Raw genomic sequence first — 21,386 nt, 5'->3', positions numbered from 1 at the left:
TGCTGTCCTCAGTTCTCTTTCCAACAATCGTTCGGTATCTCATTATGGGAACTCCTCAGGCATGACCAATGACACGACACCTGCCAACCTTAGCAGACCAATCGCTGCCGTGATCAGAGTCCCGCCTCCCTGTATATAAACCCTGCCGGTTCATCATTCTCCCTCTCTTCCCCGTGGAAGATTTTCAGAAGCTGTCCTCGGCAGATTTCGGGAATTATTTGCTTAACAGTTTTCAGATGAGCCGCAAGGTAACGTCCCTAACGCTATAGTTCCTTAAGTTGTTGAGTGACTCTGTCAATTAGAGTGAGATAACTAACGCGTCAGGGCAAGTGTTCTGCTTTAAGTTTGCAGTTATTTTCCAAGTTTTTGGGTTGCTCACCACGCTCCAAAGAGAAGGACAAGGAGAGCTCTCTAATCACAGCACATCTCCATACTAGTTGTCACGTTGTGGTGGACTTGCCGTACGAAGAGTCTGCAGGCTCCATCATGGATACTGTGAAAGAGCCGGAGAGCCCCGGAGGAAAAGGCCGTCCTCCGCATCATGTGCTTGTGGAATGTGGATTTCTGCAAAGGACTCACACGATCTCTGCATCTCCTGCTGTGGCAGTAATCACGCTCAGGCAGCGCTATCCCACCCCGAGGGCTGCCCGCACTGCGCGATGTTCTCGGCTAAGGCCCGAGAGAGGAGACTCCGCGAGGCAGTCGCTGGTAAGTCGGACCCATGCCTCTCTGCTCAACCCAGAGAGGAACCCGTCCTGTTTGATCCGTTAGCGGGAGAGGAAGATGACGATGACGAGGTGTTGATGCTATTCTTCCCCTGAATCAGTCCTGTCCGCCGAGTGCACAGGATAAGAGTTCACCCTCCCCTGTACAGATGGATCTAATCGAAGCCTGTTGCAGAGCCGCGGGAGGAGATATGCATCAACGCAGAGTTAAACCTGCATACGTCTCGCGGAGCTGTGGACGGAGAATGGGCTTAGCGGTCGAGGGAGGGAGATCGGTGTGGCTGGGCCTGTCAGGACTCTCTGGCAAAGAGAAAGTGGAGTTTTTGGATGCCCCGATTGATCCAAAGGCCATGTTCGGTGCAGCGATTACAGTGATGAGACAGCAATGTGTCCTGCGGAAAAAAAGGGGGCAGCATTCGAGGTCGGCCTCCCTAGAAAGCAGCATCTCGGCCTCATCACCCGAGCTCAGGGAGACGGGGACACTCGGACCATCAGCCTTTCGTCCCGCTCCACCACAACAGCAGGGAAGCCCAGCGGCAGCAGCGAAACCCCGGTCGGCTTCCCCTCAGGGGAACGAGACGAGGCCTGAGGCGCTGATCTGTCATCAGGGAGGGTTTGGAGACTTGCTCTGTCCCATCCCTTTAGAACGACTCCTCTCTCCCTCCCGCGGGGAAAAGGAGGAGGAATTTAAGTGTGAAACAGGTTCATGTGGACAGTTCAAAGTCCAATGTGTGTGTGTGTGTGTGTGTGTACGGCCTATGTTATTCAGGAGCCCCCCCAGAGATGTGTCCCTCCCTCCACCGGTGAGGTTTGTTCTGAGGAAGGAAGTTCACAAGCATCCCATCAAAAATAAAGTTTTCTCTGACTCATCCAGGCCGAGGGCTGGACGAAATCACGTGACTTATTCGTTCTTCAGAAAGCTTTTAACCTATTGGACTCATGTAAATCACAGGCCCAGCGCCGATGAGTCTGGGTCAGATTGTCACTTCAGTGGCATGGCAGAGGCTAAGCAGAAACACGTCCAGACTCCTCCGTGAGCTTCAGAAGAGCGTGGTCCACTCACTCCCCTCCACGGCAGACACCGAGGCCAGGAGGCGTGGATGGACGTCTGAGAGACGCCCCAATACACATACACACATTCTTTCCTTTTAACTCAGAATATAAGTACTTTTTTATCGCCTAGTTATGACTTTCTAGTTGTGTTAGCTGAACTCTAAGTGCTTATATTCAAGTGTAAGAACGTTTCTCTACTTATATCTTCCAGACATATCTTTTCTTGGTACCGATTAATCCTCTGGGTTTGCCTTAGCTAAATATATATAGTAGGTTACGATAAAATGTATTAAACTCTGTTTGCCATCGTTTGGAGTAAAAATGACCAGTTCTAACACCATCATAAAACATGCAAATTCGTCTGTCAGAAGGAGATAAAGAAACTCTTCGCTAAAGAGTAGTATTGGTCAGTTCACCCGACACAGGTGTGGACGAAGTCTTCCTTAGAGGACAATGACGATGGCTCATCGCTTTCTTAGTCTTATTCTGTGAACTCTCGCTCTTTGTGTTTTATCTTAGTCTTCTCTCTAGTCTCCGGCTCCTTGCCTTGGTTTAGTCTTTCTTCCGTGCTCATTCATTTCTGTCTCCGGGGGAAACGGACTCACCCTGATTTTCCAGCAACTTTGCTTTCAAGTAAACCTTTTAAACTTCCTTTAAACGACACGCTTTCCGGAAGAATGCTTCAAACTCACGGACACAGCGAGGATCATCACACACACACACACACATTCTTGCTCAGCCCCAAAGATCCATGCAAGTATTATTTCTATCGAGATTTAGATATTTGCCATTCTGTGATCTGCTATCTCTTTCTTTCTTTACTTTTCGTAATTCTGTTTATATGTATTCTTTGTTTAAGTATAGTCGTACGTATTCGTGAGTTCATTAATTAAAACCCATTATAGGCTGGATTGTCTCTGTCTGCTGCTCACATAACAAAGTCTCTTAAATGTGTGATCTTAAGCTACAAGCTTTATATCGTTGAGTATTTATAGTGATCTAATAGAACAGAAAAGTTATTCATGACCAGAAGAAAACCCTTTCTCGTGAGTTGATAATAAGATCGTAGGCCTACTGTCGTTTCGGTGGACGAACAGATTATTCGATGTGAAATTAATTCTGTTAAAGGTTATTCTGAAAATTGATCTAGCCTATCTATATATTCATAATTGATTATAATTCGTTGTAATTAATGATCCATATAAATAGATACACATACATGGGCGATTTAAAATGTGTAGGCAATAGTTGATCATAACCATGATTAATGATTAATTATATATGTTTGAGCTAATTCGCTACAAGAGGAAATAGTCTACTTGGGTCTCATGTTGGATTCAGGGATGTTTCGAGGTTTCCTATCAGAGGATTGCATCAGTTGTCTCCTCTTTGTCTGCGAGGGAGACCGGTGTCTTTCAGGAGTGTCTTCGGCTGCTAGGCCTGATGTCCTCAGCGGGGTCAGTGGTTCTCCTGGGACGGCTGCCAATGACGGATCTGCAGAACCGGACACCGCGTTCGCACCAGGAGCCGTCTCAGCCGCAGAGAGCACATCTCACCGGACGGCACACCCCGTCTGTTCTCAGATCAGGCTGCCCTCTGGCACTGAGGAGAGTGGAGAGGACGGATGCGTCTCCCGCGGGCTGGGGCGCGGCGTTCGAGGGCAGAACAGAGAGAGAAGCACATGAGTTACAGTGTTTCTAGCTCAGGCAATGTGTGCATTTTCTCAGAAATCATCATGTGTTGGTCAGAGAGTGACTTTCCCAACTAAACATCAGTCCAGAGATTCACACCAAAGCTCAGTCTTCAAGCATCTTCCAGTTTAACCAGTACAGGTTTGACTTTATAAAGACAAAGGCAGGCACGGCTATTTATTTGAACAGCCTAATATTCCTTTTTCTTCCCTTTCTATAATAACAGATTTTTCTTTATGTTTTCATTTCGAATAAATTGTGCAGTGTTCCCAATGCTTTTGCGTGTATTGAAATAAAAGTTATTATAAGGATTTTGAGCTTTACTCACTTTTTTTGAACACAACTGTATATCAGAGGAAAGTGGACAGAGAAGAAGAAGAATGTCATTTTGAGGAGCTTTACACTCAGATGAAGTGATACTGGGAACATCTGACTGCTGTCTTCATCGTATTCTATTGTATTTGCTGTATCTTATCGGAATTGTGTATTTCTGAACAATGAATCGAGTCGCAAATCTGATTTTTTTTAATTTGTTTTAAAGAATTACAACTACGGTCAAGGGGATACATAAACAACAACAACAGCAAAGACAAATGTATAAAGAAACAGTGACTTAAAAGTTAAATAAAACAGTCAAAATCTTGACAAATTGAAACACACTGCATCTTATTTTTAAACACAACATTGTGTTTTAGGTATTGCTGAATTTCTAATCATAAAATTAAAAACAAAGGCTTATTTCCTCCAAATTTACATTTATAAATAGTAAATATATCTTAAAGAAGTATCAGATTAATTAAGTGATATTATGATAAGATTAGTGATGGATGGGAACGCACAAGCGTCTGAACACGTGACACTCTGACGTCATCATGCGAGTGTTTGAGCGACAGCAGTGGATTTGTACTAAATCACGAAAACAACATGACACACACACACACACACACACACACACACACACACACACGTTTGAAGGAGATCCCGATTCCAGCCCACTGTAGTGCTTGAGCAGAGAAAGATCCTCGGTAATGCTACATCTGGTAAGGTTTGAATGTAATTTTTTGGTGACTTTATTTACTTAAATATTTTATTATTGGTTTGATTTGTATTTTCTGTTTGCGGTATAAAGTCTCTAATTTAAATAAAGCCATAAAAGGAATAGTTTTACGAACGTTAATTTTTGGACGAACTGGAATCTGTCCCTTTAATAAAAGTAAAGAGCGGAAGTGGTCATCATGCAGCCGGAAGTGTTTGTGTGTTTGCACTCACTGAAGCGACATCATGGGACGAGAGTCACGGTAAATCTTTCCATGTTTATTCAATTTCATTTGATTATCACGTTTAACTGTTTTTGTAATATTTCCAGTGTGAATTGCACGCGTGTATTATGAAGGTGTTATTAATACCCCCGCGCTGCGAATGAAACAATCATAATCATAAGACGTAAACTCTACGTTTGAGCTCACTAACTAACTCACTAACTAACTGAATAACTACGGTAACTAACTAACTGACTGACTGACTGACTCACTCACTAACTAACTAACTCACTAACTAATGTTTGCAATAAATGGTTTAATCGAGAACACGTAGAGGAGGTTAGTGAGTCCCCCTGCTATATCGCGCCATTATGTTGTTTACATCACAATTAAATACAGTTTAATTCATTACGTCATAACAACGCAGTCAGCTTCCATAAAATTAGCTTCCATATTTTACTTTTGTCTAATTTACAGATATATGTCGACCTCTGTTGTAAATAATTATTAATCATACTAATAATAATTATTATTTAATATATTATTATAATATATTATTATTTTATAATATTTGCACAAAGGTGTTTTTCAGTCTTTTTAACGTTGTATATAATGTGGAGCCAGTATAATAAAACTAAATTTCTATCATTTTCAGTTGAAACATAAACAACACTATTAGCTGTTTCTTTAAAATGTTTTAAAGTCACCATGAAATCATTAGACAATTATTTTTTTTAATAGAATTTTGCCATGTTTATTATAAATGATTTATCTGGACATTGTCAAACATTTCATGATTCTGTACGATTCCGATTCACAAACTTGTGATTCAATTCCAACTGCGATTCAGTATCGATTCAGTTGTGTATGAATATATTTGGATAAAAGCGTCTGCCAAATGCATACGTAGTTATGCATCTCCTGTAGAGTTGTTCTCCTCCTGTAGAGTTGTTGTCCTGCTGTAGAGTTGTTGTCCTGCTGTAGAGTTGTTGTCCTGCTGTAGAGTTGTTCTCCTGCTGTAGAGTTGTTCTCCTCCTGTAGAGTTGTTCTCCTCCTGTAGAGTTGTTCTCCTCCTGTAGAGTTGTTGTCCTGCTGTAGAGTTGTTGTCCTGCTGTAGAGTTGTTCTCCTGCTGTAGAGAGTTGTTCTCCTCCTGTAGAGTTGTTGTCCTGCTGTAGAGTTGTTGTCCTGCTGTAGAGTTGTTGTCCTGCTGTAGAGTTGTTGTCCTGCTGTAGAGTTGTTGTCCTGCTGTAGAGTTGTTGTCCTGCTGTAGAGTTGTTGTCCTGCTGTAGAGTTGTTGTCCTGCTGTAGAGTTGTTGTCCTGCTGTAGAGTTGTTGTCCTGCTGTAGAGTTGTTGTTCTCCTCCCGTAGAGAGTTGTTCTCCTCCTGTAGAGTTGTTCTCCTCCCGTAGAGAGTTGTTCTCCTCCCGTAGAGAGTTGTTCTCCTCCTGTAGAGTTGTTCTCCTCCTGTAGAGTTGTTCTCCTCCCGTAGAGAGTTGTTCTCCTCCTGTAGAGTTGTTCTCCTCCCGTAGAGAGTTGTTCTCCTCCCGTAGAGTTGTTCTCCTGCTGTAGAGTTGTTCTCCTCCCGTAGAGAGGTTCTCCTGCCGTAGAGTTGTTCTCCTCCTGTAGAGAGTTGTTCTCCTCCTGTAGAGAGTTGTTCTCCTCCTGTAGAGAGTTGTTCTCCTCCTGTAGAGAGTTGTTCTCCTCCTGTAGAGAGTTGTTCTCCTGCTGTAGAGTTGTTCTCCTGCTGTAGAGTTGTTCTCCTGCTGTAGAGTTGTTCTCCTGCTGTAGAGTTGTTCTCCTGCTGTAGAGTTGTTCTCCTGCTGTAGAGTTGTTCTCCTGCTGTAGAGTTGTTCTCCTCCTGTAGAGAGTTGTTCTCCTCCTGTAGAGAGTTGTTCTCCTCCTGTAGAGAGTTGTTCTCCTCCTGTAGAGAGTTGTTCTCCTCCTGTAGAGAGTTGTTCTCCTCCTGTAGAGAGTTGTTCTCCTCCTGTAGAGAGTTGTTCTCCTCCTGTAGAGTTGTTCTCCTCCTGTAGAGAGTTGTTCTCCTCCTGTAGAGTTGTTCTCCTGCTGTAGAGTTGTTCTCCTGCTGTAGAGTTGTTCTCCTGCTGTAGAGTTGTTCTCCTGCTGTAGAGTTGTTCTCCTGCTGTAGAGTTGTTCTCCTGCTGTAGTTGTTCTCCTGCTGTAGAGTTGTTCTCCTGCTGTGTGCTGTAGTTGTTCTCCTGCTGTAGAGAGTTGTTCTCCTCCTGTAGAGTTGTTCTCCTGCTGTAGAGTTGTTCTCCTGCTGTAGAGTTGTTCTCCTGCTGTAGAGTTGTTCTCCTCCCGTAGAGAGTTGTTCTCCTCCCGTAGAGAGTTGTTCTCCTCCCGTAGAGAGTTGTTCTCCTCCCGTAGAGAGTTGTTCTCCTCCCGTAGAGAGTTGTTCTCCTCCTGTAGAGTTGTTCTCCTGCTGTAGAGTTGTTCTCCTCCCGTAGAGAGTTGTTCTCCTCCCGTAGAGAGTTGTTCTCCTCCCGTAGAGAGTTGTTCTCCTCCCGTAGAGAGGTTCTCCTGCTGTGTGCTGTAGTTGTTCTCCTGCTGTAGAGTTGTTCTCCTCCTGTAGAGAGTTGTTCTCCTGCTGTAGAGTTGTTCTCCTCCTGTAGAGAGTTGTTCTCCTGCTGTAGAGTTGTTCTCCTGCTGTAGAGTTGTTCTCCTGCTGTAGAGTTGTTCTCCTCCCGTAGAGAGTTGTTCTCCTCCCGTAGAGAGTTGTTCTCCTCCCGTAGAGAGTTGTTCTCCTCCCGTAGAGAGTTGTTCTCCTCCCGTAGAGAGGTTCTCCTGCTGTGTGCTGTAGTTGTTCTCCTGCTGTAGAGTTGTTCTCCTCCTGTAGAGAGTTGTTCTCCTCCTGTAGAGTTGTTCTCCTGCTGTAGAGTTGTTCTCCTCCCGTAGAGAGTTGTTCTCCTCCCGTAGAGAGTTGTTCTCCTCCCGTAGAGAGTTGTTCTCCTCCCGTAGAGAGGTTCTCCTGCCGTAGAGTTGTTCTCCTCCTGTAGAGAGTTGTTCTCCTCCTGTAGAGAGTTGTTCTCCTCCTGTAGAGAGTTGTTCTCCTCCTGTAGAGTTGTTCTCCTCCTGTAGAGTTGTTCTCCTGCTGTAGAGTTGTCCTCCTGCTGTAGAGTTGTCCTCCTGCTGTAGAGTTGTCCTCCTGCTGTAGAGTTGTCCTCCTGCTGTAGAGTTGTCCTCCTGCTGTAGAGTTGTCCTCCTGCTGTAGAGTTGTTCTCCTCCTGTAGAGTTGTTCTCCTCCTGTAGAGTTGTTCTCCTGCTGTAGAGTTGTTCTCCTGCTGTAGAGTTGTCCTCCTGCTGTAGAGTTGTTCTCCTGCTGTAGAGAGTTGTTCTCCTGCTGTAGAGAGTTGTTCTCCTGCTGTAGAGAGTTGTTCTCCTGCTGTAGAGTTGTTCTCCTGCTGTAGAGTTGTTCTCCTGCTGTAGAGTTGTTCTCCTGCTGTAGAGTTGTTCTCCTGCTGTAGAGTTGTTCTCCTCCTGTAGAGTTGTTCTCCTCCCGTAGAGAGGTTCTCCTGCTGTAGAGAGTTGTTCTCCTGCTGTAGAGTTGTTCCCCTCCTGTAGAGTTGTTCCCCTCCTGTAGAGTTGTTCCCCTCCTGTAGAGTTGTTCCCCTCCTGTAGAGTTGTTCTCCTCCAGTAGAGTTGTTCTCCTCCAGTAGAGTTGTTCTCCTCCAGTAGAGTTGTTTTCCTCCAGTAGAGTTGTTCTCCTCCAGTAGAGTTGTTCTCCTCCAGTAGAGTTGTTCTCCACCAGTAGAGTTGTTCTCCTGCCGTAGAGTTGTTCTCCTGCCGTAGAGTTGTTCTCCTGCCGTAGAGTTGTTCTCCTGCCGTAGAGTTGTTCTCCTGCCGTAGAGAGTTGTTCTCCTGCCGTAGAGAGTTGTTCTCCTGCCGTAGAGAGTTGTTCTCCTGCCGTAGAGAGTTGTTCTCCTGCCGTAGAGAGTTGTTCTCCTGCCGTAGAGAGTTGTTCTCCTGCCGTAGAGAGTTGTTCTCCTGCCGTAGAGAGTTGTTCTCCTGCCGTAGAGTTGTTCTCCTGCCGTAGAGAGTTGTTCTCCTGCCGTAGAGAGTTGTTCTCCTGCCGTAGAGAGTTGTTCTCCTGCCGTAGAGTTGTTCTCCTGCCGTAGAGAGTTGTTCTCCTGCCGTAGAGAGTTGTTCTCCTGCCGTAGAGAGGTTGTTCTCCTGCCGTAGAGAGTTGTTCTCCTGCCGTAGAGTTGTTCTCCTGCCGTAGAGAGTTGTTCTCCTGCCGTAGAGAGTTGTTCTCCTGCCGTAGAGAGTTGTTCTCCTGCCGCACAGTTGTTCTCCTCCTGTAGAGTTCATGAATTACTGACCTCAAGCCGTCCTAGGTGTATATGACATTATATTAAAATCGTATCTTTTTTTAAAACTCACCCGCGTCTCGCCTGTGTCTCATCCATGTCTCGCCCTCGTCTTATCCGCATGCCGCTCGTGTCTCAGCTTTGGCTCGCCCACATCTCACCCGCGTCTCACCCACGTCTCACCCGCGTCTCACAGTGCCTCGCCCGCGCCTGTGTCTCGTGTCTCGCCCGTGTCTCACCGCTGTCTCTGCCTCAGGCACTACCGGAAGCGCTCCAGCTCGAGGGCCCGGTCCGCCAGCAGGTCCAAGAGCCGCTCGCCCGACTCCAAGCGCTCGAAGAAAGAGGATCCGGCCGGGTCACGAGCCCGTGATCGCAGCAGGAGAGAGCGCTCTCGCAGCAGAGAGAGGAGGAGGTCACGCTCCAGAGACCGCAAGAGGCCGAGGTCAGGACACACACACACACACACACACACACACACACACACACACACACACACACTCACACACAGACACACACACACACTGCTGTCATGTGCTCACGGCCCCGTCACATCTCTTCACAGGCGCTCCAGGAGTCGGGACAGGAGACGCACCAGCCGAGAGCGCAGGAGGAGCAAGAGCAGGAGCAGAGGGAGGAGGTCAGTCTCACACACACACACACACACACACACACACACACACGCCTGAACACTTCTGCTGATCGTGTTAAGCAGGGGTCCGGGACCACTAGGGACTGCGGCTGTGTATAGTCTGTATAACTCCACAGGAGTGGCGCCGTGAGGGACAGATCACCAACGGCAGTTCTACAGTATGAGCTGGAAATCCAAACATTCACGATCATCACTCCTAACGCTCAAACGTTCATCTAGAGACGTGTGCTGTTATCAGGAGAATGTGTGTGTGTGTGTAAGCTGAAGTATCAGTGCTTCACTGCAGGATATGGAGGAGCGATCACTGACACTTTCTCCTCATGACAGCAGAAACAACTGTAAAATAATACAGAATTTGAAACGGTACAGGTCTACTTTTAATCCTGTGCACTCACAATAACAAGAACATGTTGAGCTTTTGTAAAATGTTGAAAACTTAACTGGAGCGCGTCACAGAAATGAACACGTTTCTCACGGACATTAGAGGTATATCTGTAGAGAGCCTGAAGCGTCTGTATGAAGCGAAAGCAAACACTGAGTGTGTGATGCGCAGGAAGGGTGTGTGTCTCTGCAGAGACGGCGAGTCTGTGTGCTCGCTCTGTGACAGCAGACAATACGTGTCTGTGTCGTTAGTGTTGATTAAACACAACATCACTCGCTGCTCTTGACTGAAGAACTTTAATTGTAAGCATCAGTCTGTATTTAATACTTACAGTGGAAACTATCCAGTGTTATTTCACTTTTGATTACTTTAGTGTTAGCAGTATTTCTTACCGGACTGCTGTCAGATCCCCCTGGAAAACTAAAGCCGTCTTTATTTCATTTTGCTCTTCATTCTATTGTTTATTTGTGGTATAATTTGCAATTTGTTTATTTTTTATTTAGTTCAAAGTTTCAAATAAAGCCTGTGTGTGTGTGTGTGTGTGTGTGTGTGTGTTTTGCAAGCTATTGCAACAAAATTACCCAAATTATGAGATAATGTTAAAAATATGTGGCAGTTTTCCCTGTGGTATCGAAAATTGTATCGAATGTTGATATTTTTCTAAGGCATCGAAATTAGACAACACGGATCTATGAATTATTTAACTCACAAATCGTTAATTTCTTCACAGTAAAATATAGACCTTCAAAATGTATATAAATGTCATATGTATACAGAATTATACAGTATGTGTGTGTGTGTGTGTGTATATATATATGTGTGTGTATATGTAAGGAATAATTGACGACAGGCCGTTGAATTATTAGAAAAATAATGCACACCCGAGGTGGTAATGCGGTCATGACGCGAAGCGGAGTTACACCTCGGGTGTGCATTATTTTTCTAATAATTCAACGGCCTGAAGTCAATTATTCCGCTTATACTACAGTTACCACACCTCGAAACATTGTTCAGATTATGTATTTCAAGACGTTTGTAAAGTTTTTGTCATTAAAACGCTCTTGTATGTAGGACTAATTTCTTACGCATCTAATCCAATGCCTCCGTTGCTAATTCCATAACGTCATTTTAGAGTTAGTAACGGAGGATTGAGCCGCTGATAGCAGACTAATGCTGGGGACACACGACTAGCTGACGCATTCTCTGACTGTTTTCATCGCAGCATAAAAAAAAGCATGTGCGTCAATATTATTATTTATTTTATTTATTAATTCAATTCCTTTTAATTAATTCGAATTAATTCTTTTTTTCCTATTATTGACAGATGACAGACTAGCTAAATAAATGAAACACAAAGCCTTTTTAACAAGTAGGCCTATCCATAATTATTTATTTGTTATATTATCTGCAATAATAATCCGTGCTGCAGGACTATCCATTTATTTAGCCTATATTCAGTTTAATTTTCTATTGATTGGGCTATAGATAGGACTATATACTTTATTTATTCAAATTAAACTGCATGTTTCCATTGATTGTGAAGCTAGACATTGAAAATTCCAGATCAAGCTCATGCGGCTAAATGTTTTTTCTTGTTATGAATTGTATCCTATTTTCCGTTATTACCGTTAACTACGCGAAGTGATATGGAACTGTAATGCGGTCAAGACCTGCCTGGAACTACTTTAGCCGTGCGTTTCCCTGAAAATAATGCACACCTTAGAACGTTCGTCAACCAATCAGATTCAAGCATTCAACGGCCCTGTAGTATATTAGTATATATATATATATATATATATATATATATATATATACATATATATATACATACATACATACATACATACATACATACATACATACATATACACACACATTTTCTCCAGTTCTATATTGTGAGTCATGTAAATTCATTGAAGAACATTTAATGTTAATTATCTTTATTTTATAGGCAGTGTCACTCCTAGTTTTGTAAAGTGTTTTGAAAATGAGCAGCTTTGTCATGACAGCATCAGACATGTGTGTAGCGGCCCTCTGTGAGCCGAGGCTGGGTGAGTGAGCGCTGGTGTAATGTGATGCTGATGTTCCAGCAAGGAGAAGCCGGAGAATGGAGACCAGAGCGCTGAGAAGAAGAAGATGAAGGAGGAGAAGGAGGAGGAGAAGCCGGAAGACGTGAGTGCCCTCCGCTTATTAACCCCAGATCAGTGTGTGTGCATCCGTGCGCTCTAACGCCCTGACTCCGCAGCAAGACTTCGACCAGAACACGCTGGAGGAGGAGATGAGGAAGAGGAAGGAGCGCGTGGAGAAGTGGCGGGAGGAGCAGAGGAAGAAGGCCATGGAGAACATCGGCGAGATCAAGAAGGAGCTGGAGGAGATGAAGCAGGGCAAGAAGTGGAGCCTGGAGGATGATGACGGTCAGTGAACACCACACACTGCAGCACACACACTCACACACACTGCAGCACACACACTCACATACACTCACACACACTGCAGCACACACACTCACACACACTGCAGCACACACACTCACATACACTCACACACACTGCAGCACACACACTCACATACACTGCAGCACACACACTCACATACACTCACACACACTGCAGCACACACACTCACACACACTGCAGCACACACACTCACACACACTGCAGCACACACACTCACATACTCACACACACTGCAGCACACACACTCACATACACTCACACACACTGCAGCACACACACTCACATACACTGCAGCACACACACTCACATACACTCACACACACTGCAGCACACACACTCACACACACTGCAGCACACACACTCACACACACTGCAGCACACACACTCACATACACTCACACACACTGCAGCACACACACTCACATACACTCACACACACTGCAGCACACACACTCACATACACTCACACACACTGCAGCACACACACTCACATACACTCACACACACTGCAGCACACACACTCACATACACTCACACACACTGCAGCACACACACTCACACACACTGCAGCACACACACTCACATACACTCACACACACTGCAGCACACACACTCACATACACTCACACACACTGCAGCACACACACTCACACACACTGCAGCACACACACTCACACACACTCACACACACTGCAGCACACACACTCACATACACTCACACACACTGCAGCACACACACTCACATACACTCACACACACTGCAGCACACACACTCACATACACTCACACACACTGCAGCACACACACTCACACACACTGCAGCACACACACTCACACACACTCACACACACAGGTGCAAGACTGGGAACTTACTGACGGACTGAACCACACTCCCATGATGCACTGCGAACGGCAGTCCAATTAAAACCATGAAGAAATATTCAACTATATAGATATAACGTGTGATAAGTGTTTTGAGAGCGTAGGGAGACTGATTCAGTGATGTCACTGGTTGTGCTTCATGGGAGTGGGTGATTAGCTTGATGCGATTCTCTGATTGGTAAGGATCATGGGTAATGTAGTTTTCAACAGGAATTCCACTGTTAAACACGCTGAAATAATGTGTGCTGATGGCTTCAACAAAGGCGAATGGCATAATCCCCCCTGTGGTGTAAATCCAGCTTTTAATGTAGTTTATGTGTCTATGTGGTGTTTTTAATCCACTTTAAGACAAACCATGTGTAAATTCATAAGTCGACACTCACCAATCAGGTCAACGAGTGACTGGAGGCGGGGCTCATTTGCATATTCATAGAACCTTGTATACTATCTTTGATCACCAAAATTACATATTTAAATGTTTGTTGTATTTGAAAAATATGTCTTCATGTCTTAAAATATCTTGAATGTAACTCGACACCCTCGCCTCATTTAGTATGCGCGGTTCTATGAATATGCAAATGAGCCCCGCCTCCACTCACTCCCTCAGCTCAGAGATCCACTGGCTGACGATCACACGTTGATCTGATTGGTTACAAGGTAGTTTGTGACGTCAGAAACACCAGCGATTTCAAAGCGTGTTTTTGAGACTGTCTTTGGTTCACTGCAGTTTTAAGGAGGAAATACTCAGCAATGCTGTCGACTTATGAACTTACACATGGTTTGAGTTAAAGCAGATTAAAAACACCCCATAGACACATAAACAACATTAAAAGCTGGATTTACACCACAGGGGGCTTTAAATCCCATGGCCGTGAGCATGTAAACCAGTGAGCCCGGTGACGGCTGGGACTGATGGGACAAAAGGATGATTTCGCACAGCTCAGATTGTGCTGAGGAGTTCTGAACTGTGATTGGCCGGACCTTGAATAAACCCTGATATTACACTGGCTTTATACTGGAGTGAGATTATCAAGAGCTGACAGTCGGAGAGCTGTTGTTCACAGTGCTGTTGAGTAAAGGGAAGAGCGTTAGCATGAGGGGCTACGTCTACATGTGACCAGGTAATCCATTAGTCATCGCATCGACGGCTCAGTCGCACTGAAAAGCCTTCATGTAGAACACTCTTCTTTATTTGTTTTAAACAGCAATGTAGGAGAATAGTTATTATGCGCAGACAGCGGGAAACTCTGAATATTCGCGCATGTCAAAAGAAATATTGTGATTTGAAGCTTGTGATATAAACACACACACACAACCCGATCACATGATCAGCGTTCATGTTAGGGCTGTGACGGTATGGGATTTTTTCTTACCGCGGTGAATAAGCAACAAATATCGCGGTTTGGCGGTTAACCGACACCCCCCCCCCCCCCCAAAAAAAAAAAATCACCCGCGGCCGCATCACACACTGCAGACGCGATCAAGACCATGTAGCTTGTAAATGACAATGGAAATGAATAATCATAAAGCAGTATTCTTTATTAAAAAAATAAACAAATTAACATTTATATTAAATTGTAAATATTAATAATTAACTATTAATTAGGTAGTCTTAAGGCCGGCGACACACTGGCTGTGTGGTGTGAGTGTGGCGTTTCTGTTGCGTGTCTTTTTCTATGTCTTTGCACACCAGAAACATCGCTGCTGCTGCTAGGTGACATATACGCCTCATTGGTGATATATTCGACATATGGGGAGAGAGTTGTGTAAGGCCTAGGCTACTTAATGTTAAACATAAATAAATAGCAGCAAAGACAGCGTCGGCACTCGGCAGTATTGACGGCAAAATAGGCTACAGAATAATTCGTTCTGTATTGACAGGTGCAATATTTGAAAATCGATAATATTTTTTTAATTACATTTATATCTACATTTATGTCAAAACCTTAACTTTCAAACATCAAAATGTAGTTTATTAATATGTATTCATGTCAAAATGACATACAAACATCTTTTCCTATTATATTTTGCCAGGAAACGCTTCCAACAGGCTTGCGTGTCGCGTGAAAAATAGGCGTTGGTTCTATTTCTGGCATGCACGCGTTTTCCGCGCGGCTCCAGCCGCACCTGAGAAGCGCGTCTCACGCTCTCAAGCTCTAACCTGTTAACATGGGAGCTGAAATAAAAACGGACACGCCACGCAGCAGTGTGTCGCCGACCTAAGGTAGGTGTGCTGCACTTAAGTCCTGCAAACGCCACAGGATGGTTCATTTTTCTAAGATGTGGTCTAGTTATTGGTTAGTGGTATTTCCTCACGAGACGGATGTGCGCCTTGTCCAAATTCACCGGCTTCCCCTTAATTGTCACCTGCCTCAAAGGCGACACAGTATTTGGCTTAGACACTAGATTCGTGGCTATTTTTTTAATCATTCGGCTAGCGCCGTCAACTGTTATTTCCTATACCATATAAGAGAGATCGCTACTTGCAATTAAAATCTAACTCCAACTGTTTACGTTATGCTTGTCTTTTATTCCTGTGTTTGTTTGTATTTAATTGAACATTATCTGTAAACATCACAAAACCTAGCAGTTAATTAATAATAATCAGACACACACAAAAAATTAAATCCCCCATAGGCTATGTTTAACGGACTGTCCCTCGACTCCCTCCCTTGCACAGGAAGGGTTTTTTTTTTCTCCAGAACCTTGAACATGGGACTCGCAGAATACAGTAAATTATAAGCAAAATATGAATGTGTTTATAGTTCATATCACACACCATATGCACTCCTGTAACTTTCAGCAAAAAAAAAAAGAAAACGTGCGGTGATGACCTCACACCGCGGTAGGCATCTCATCAACGCGATATTGCGGTGATGCGGTTATCGTCACACCCCTAGTTCATGTAAACACTACGTTCAGATTCATCAGTAGGAATGACTTCAGTCTGATTGAAACTAAAGTTGTGCATGTAAACGCAGCCAGTGTCATCAGTGTGTGTGTGTGTGTGTGTTTAGATGATGACGAGGAGACCCAGGCCCCGGTGGAGCCGGACCCGGACGAGGAGGAGCAGGAGAAGGAGCCCGCGGTGGAGCTGGAGGAGGTGATGGAGGAGGAGGCCGGAGAGGAGCTCGACCCGCTCGACGCCTACATGGAGGAGGTCAAGGAGGAGGTCAAGAAGTTCAACATGGGCACCATGAAGGGCGGAAACGACAAGGTACCTCAGTGCTTTAACCCTTCCTGCTGCGCTCCATCAGTGTTCAGCTGCACTGTAGATCACCCTGATGAACACCTCTCCTGTGCTCCTAGGGGTGTGCGATGTCACGATTTATGGTTGTGGACGATTAAAATGTCTCCATGATCTGCTTTTGAAGAAATATCGTAGTATCGTGGATTCTATCAGTTGCTGTTCTGGCGCCTCTGTCCCAACATACTGTACAACGCGACGTATATTCACATCAAATGTTACGGGACACTGCAGTTCACAAAAGTTCTTAATTTGCATGTGCTTTAATGCCTTGTCGGTTAAACATTTAACGTGCTGATGCGCTGTTCTAACGTGTGCGTTTCTGAGCGCGTACATGTGGAGCTCACAGGCACTGAAAGCCTGTCTACCTGCGTCTGGATACCGGACTAAGTTATCTTTCGAGTCTTATTGTGCTAATACTGTCAAATACTCACAAGGTTTACATAAACAAAGTCGGTTATGTCTAAAGTGAACGCAAACTTGAGAAAATTGAGAGAAAACCTGCTTGTCAAGTGCGTGTATATTAAACGCGTCGCGCGCAGCTCTTAAAGAGACAGTAGCCTAATAGTAAACATGTCCTTAAAGAGAGTTCACCCAGAAATATATACTAGTGAAGTCACTGGGGTACACCAACTGTTTGGTTACCCACATTCTTCAAAATAACTTTTATTTTCAACAGAAGAAAGAAACTTATTCGAGTTTAAAATAACTTGTGAGAGTAAATTATGACAGTAAATTTTGGGAGAACTATCCCTTTAATGCTAATTAAACAATTACATTAAACAACTAATTACCCTTGAGAACAGCCATACTGATGAAGAGCAGCTTGAGTTATTGAAAGACAATACATGTGAAAGTAGTCTTTAATTTTATCGATAAAACAATCTTTACACACAAAATGAACACCGCAGCCCGTCTGGCGTCTGACGAGTGTGATATTGCTCATTAATATTGAGTGTGTGATACAGCTTTCATTCTTCTGCTCAATCATATATTCATGGGAGAAAGAGTCAGCTTGAAAGAGGAAAGCGATATCTTTGTCACAGTGTCCTTCCAGTGGTTAGGTTTCCACAGTCAGTGCATCCACTGCACTTAATCCGTACCATTTAGTTTTATTGGTTTATTTTTGTTTATCTATTTACCTTTTTTAGAATTTGAAAGATAATAAAGATATTGGTAAATAAGAGAGATCTCTGGATCCCTGGAAGTTGATTTTACCGTGTCTGTGTGAACCCTGAGTAACTGATGTTCTCTGCACTGTGTGCCAGCAGAAAGGAGGCATGTCTGTGACTAAAGTGATGACTGTGATGAAGACGAGGAAGATGCCGCACACCCAGAAGAAGAAGGGGGAGCTGATGGAGAACGACCAGGACGCCATGGAGGTACATCTGTGTCTGAGACTGAAGCAGAGTTAGGCTTAGAGAGGCTCATGAGGACATCTGCACGTCACCGTTCACCATCACGTGTTCACATGAGGATTCAGCACACAGCCAGAGACACTGAGGAAGATCATCAGCTCAGTGCGAAACACACGTCTGTGTCCCAGTGTTAGTGAGCGCAGCGGTTAAAGCTGCTCTCGTCACAGTAATCAAACCCTCACTGATGAAGTTACATTTAGAGAACATTACAGTACAGTCAAACCACACATTATTCACACACCAGATATAACTTTAGATATTCTCTTCACTAGTGTGATCAGGACACTATAGTTCACTAGTGTGATCAGGACACTATAGTTCACTGGTGTGATCAGGACACTATAGTTCACTGGTGTGATCAGGACACTATAGTTCACTGGTGTGATCAGGACACTATAGTTCACTGGTGTGATCAGGACACTATAGTTCACTAGTGTGATCAGGACACTATAGTTCACTAGTGTGATCAGGACACTATAGTTCACTAGTGTGATCAGGACACTATAGTTCACTAGTGTGATCAGGACACTATAGTTCACTAGTGTGATCAGGACACTATAGTTCACTAGTGTGATCAGGACACTATAGTTCACTAGTGTGATCAGGACACTATAGTTCACTAGTGTGATCAGGACACTATAGTTCACTAGTGTGATCAGGACACTATAGTTCACTAGTGTGATCAGGACACTATAGTTCACTAGTGTGATCAGGACACTATAGTTCACTAGTGTGATCAGGACACTATAGTTCACTAGTGTGATCAGGACACTATAGTTCACTAGTGTGATCAGGACACTATAGTTCACTAGTGTGATCAGGACACTATAGTTCACTAGTGTGATCAGGACACTATAGTTCACTAGTGTGATCAGGACACTATAGTTCACTAGTGTGATCAGGACACTATAGTTCACTAGTGTGATCAGGACACTATAGTTCACTAGTGTGATCAGGACACTATAGTTCACTAGTGTGAGTGAGGAGAGCAGAGTAACTGAGACATGTTACACCCAAACACTCTTCAGCCAGTGAGATACAGCCAGTGACATTCATAAAGATTATGGACCAGAAATGATTGGGACACTTTGACCTGATCATGTTCTGCTGAAGTGTGTTTTCTTTAATTGCTAATGCTCTTTTTACACACAGACTGAACACAATGAAGCATTGCTTGGTGATTGGTTGAGCTAAACTGGTATTATCTAATTGTGTAGTTAAATTTAACAGCTGACAGATATTCAACATAATTCATGTGTGAGACAGTCTAACAGAAGGACGGACAAAACCAGTCAAATATCAACTGAGTTCTGCTCATATTTTATTACCGTTCTCTAAACTATAGCGAATAAACTGATAATGTGAGAAATGTTGAAGGTGTGTGAATATCCTCCTCCCAGTTCTCATTACAGTTCTCATTTTCGTGTGCGTAGTATTCGTCAGAGGAAGAGGTCGTGGACTTGCAGACGGCCCTCACAGGCTTCCAGACGAAGCAGAGGAAAGTTCTGGAGCCGGTGGATCATCAGAAGATCGAGTATGAGCCGTTCCGCAAGAACTTCTACGTGGAAGTGCCAGAGCTGGCCCGCATGAGCCCCGAAGGTCTGCCTCACACACACTCACACTGAACTCAGGCTACGCTTCACACACACTCACACTGAACTCAGGCTACGCTTCACACACACTCACACTGAACTCAGGCTACGCTTCACACACACTCACACTGAACTCAGGCTACGCTTCACACACACTCACACTGAACTCAGGCTACGCTTCACACACACTCACACTGAACTCAGGCTACGGCTGTTCCGGGGGATCTCTGAGTTAAAGGGGTCATGACATGAGGAGTCAGATTTGACAAACAAGATATAATTGAACCATTAAAACATCCCACAAGTTTCAGAGCTTAAAACTTCTAAAGCATTTATTTAATCAAGCTCGAAATACAGCTCGCTTTGATATTGTGGGATCTGTGACATCACACGGTTAAGTACATTTGCATATGCAGTGTAAGACATCGACCAATAGTTATAGATCACGCCATAGGCCCCACCCACTGCACTAATAGGCTCCGCCCACTGGCGACACTGAATGTGAGCGTCACGTCAAAAGCAAACAGAAGTCGTTATAAAGACTGACGCTGTCTACACTGACACTCTGATACACTGATACAGATGTGCGTTCAGATGTGCGTTCAGATGTGTGTTCAGATGTGTGTTCAGATGTGTGTTCAGATGTGTGTTCAGATGTGTGTTCAGATGTGTGTTCAGATGTGTGTTCAGATGTGTGTTCAGATGTGTGTTCAGATGTGTGTTCAGATGTGTGTTCAGATGTGTGTTCAGATGTGTGTTCAGATGTGCGTTCAGATGTGCGTTCAGATGTGCGTTCAGATGTGCGTTCAGATGTGCGTTCAGATGTGCGTTCAGATGTGCGTTCAGATGTGCGTTCAGATGTGCGTTCAGATGTGCGTTCAGATGTGCGTTCAGATGTGCGTTCAGATGTGCGTTCAGATGTGCGTTCAGATGTGCGTTCAGATGTGCGTTCAGATGTGCGTTCAGATGTGCGTTCAGATGTGCGTTCAAAGAGCGTTGGTCCAGTTTAAGCGGCTGGTTGGACTCTCTGCACAGGCTTCAGAAGATCCCAGCGTTAGAAACAAGCGGATGGTTTATTTGATTGGCGTCCCGGATAGTGTCGCAGGATTGTGTGTGTGTTCGGAGTGTATGACTGAGGCACAGAGTAATGGAGAGTTCATGAAGCTGTTGTTGAGCGATGAAGCAGCGGCGGTGTTGATCTGACAGAAGCTGCGTCACAGACATCAGTAAATGCTCAGAACCCTTACTCGTGTGCACTAGCGAGGGGGCGTTTATAGTGTTTACAGAACCCTTACTCGTGTGCACTAGCGAGGGGGCGTTTATAGTGTTTACAGAACCCTTACTCGTGTGCACTAGCGAGGGGGCGTTTATAGTGTTTAAAGAACACTTACTCGTGTGCACTAGCGAGGGGGCGTTTATAGTGTTTACAGAACCCTTACTCGTGTGCACTAGCGAGGGGGCGTTTATAGTGTTTACAGAACCCTTACTCGTGTGCACTAGCGAGGGGGCGTTTATAGTGTTTACAGAACACTTACTCGTGTGCACTAGCGAGGGGCGTTTATAGTGTTTACAGAACCCTTACTCGTGTGCACTAGCGAGGGGGCGTTTATAGTGTTTACAGAACCCTTACTCGTGTGCACTAGCGAGGGGGCGTTTATAGTGTTTACAGAACACTTACTCGTGTGCACTAGCGAGGGGGCGTTTATA

The 21,386-nt window shown here is 44.4% G+C and overlaps 1 protein-coding gene across 2 annotated transcripts in view; it reads left to right on the top strand.

Annotated features, from left to right (window-relative positions):
- The first annotated feature begins 4,705 nt into the window (after positions 1-4,705).
- Positions 4,706-21,386, top strand: part of ddx46 (DEAD (Asp-Glu-Ala-Asp) box polypeptide 46) — a 43,801-nt gene continuing 27,120 nt past the window's right edge. The window contains exons 1-8 of one of the 2 annotated variants that reach the window (XM_081391011.1): positions 4,706-4,767; positions 9,310-9,495; positions 9,616-9,690; positions 12,175-12,256; positions 12,330-12,498; positions 16,440-16,639; positions 17,941-18,051; positions 19,521-19,686. In XM_081391011.1, the coding sequence (XP_081247137.1) occupies positions 4,751-4,767; positions 9,310-9,495; positions 9,616-9,690; positions 12,175-12,256; positions 12,330-12,498; positions 16,440-16,639; positions 17,941-18,051; positions 19,521-19,686 (1,006 nt within the window). In that variant the 5' untranslated portion in view covers positions 4,706-4,750. Of the gene's footprint in view, positions 4,768-9,309; positions 9,496-9,615; positions 9,691-12,174; positions 12,257-12,329; positions 12,499-16,439; positions 16,640-17,937; positions 18,052-19,520; positions 19,687-21,386 lie in introns of both variants that reach the window. The other variant, XM_081391010.1, reaches the window with a different exon arrangement.

The sequence above is a fragment of the Scardinius erythrophthalmus genome (assembly GCF_964197995.2).
Source record: "Scardinius erythrophthalmus genome assembly, chromosome: 17".
Taxonomy (NCBI): Eukaryota; Metazoa; Chordata; class Actinopteri; order Cypriniformes; family Leuciscidae; genus Scardinius; species Scardinius erythrophthalmus.
This window is presented reverse-complemented; position numbering and strand designations above follow the sequence as displayed.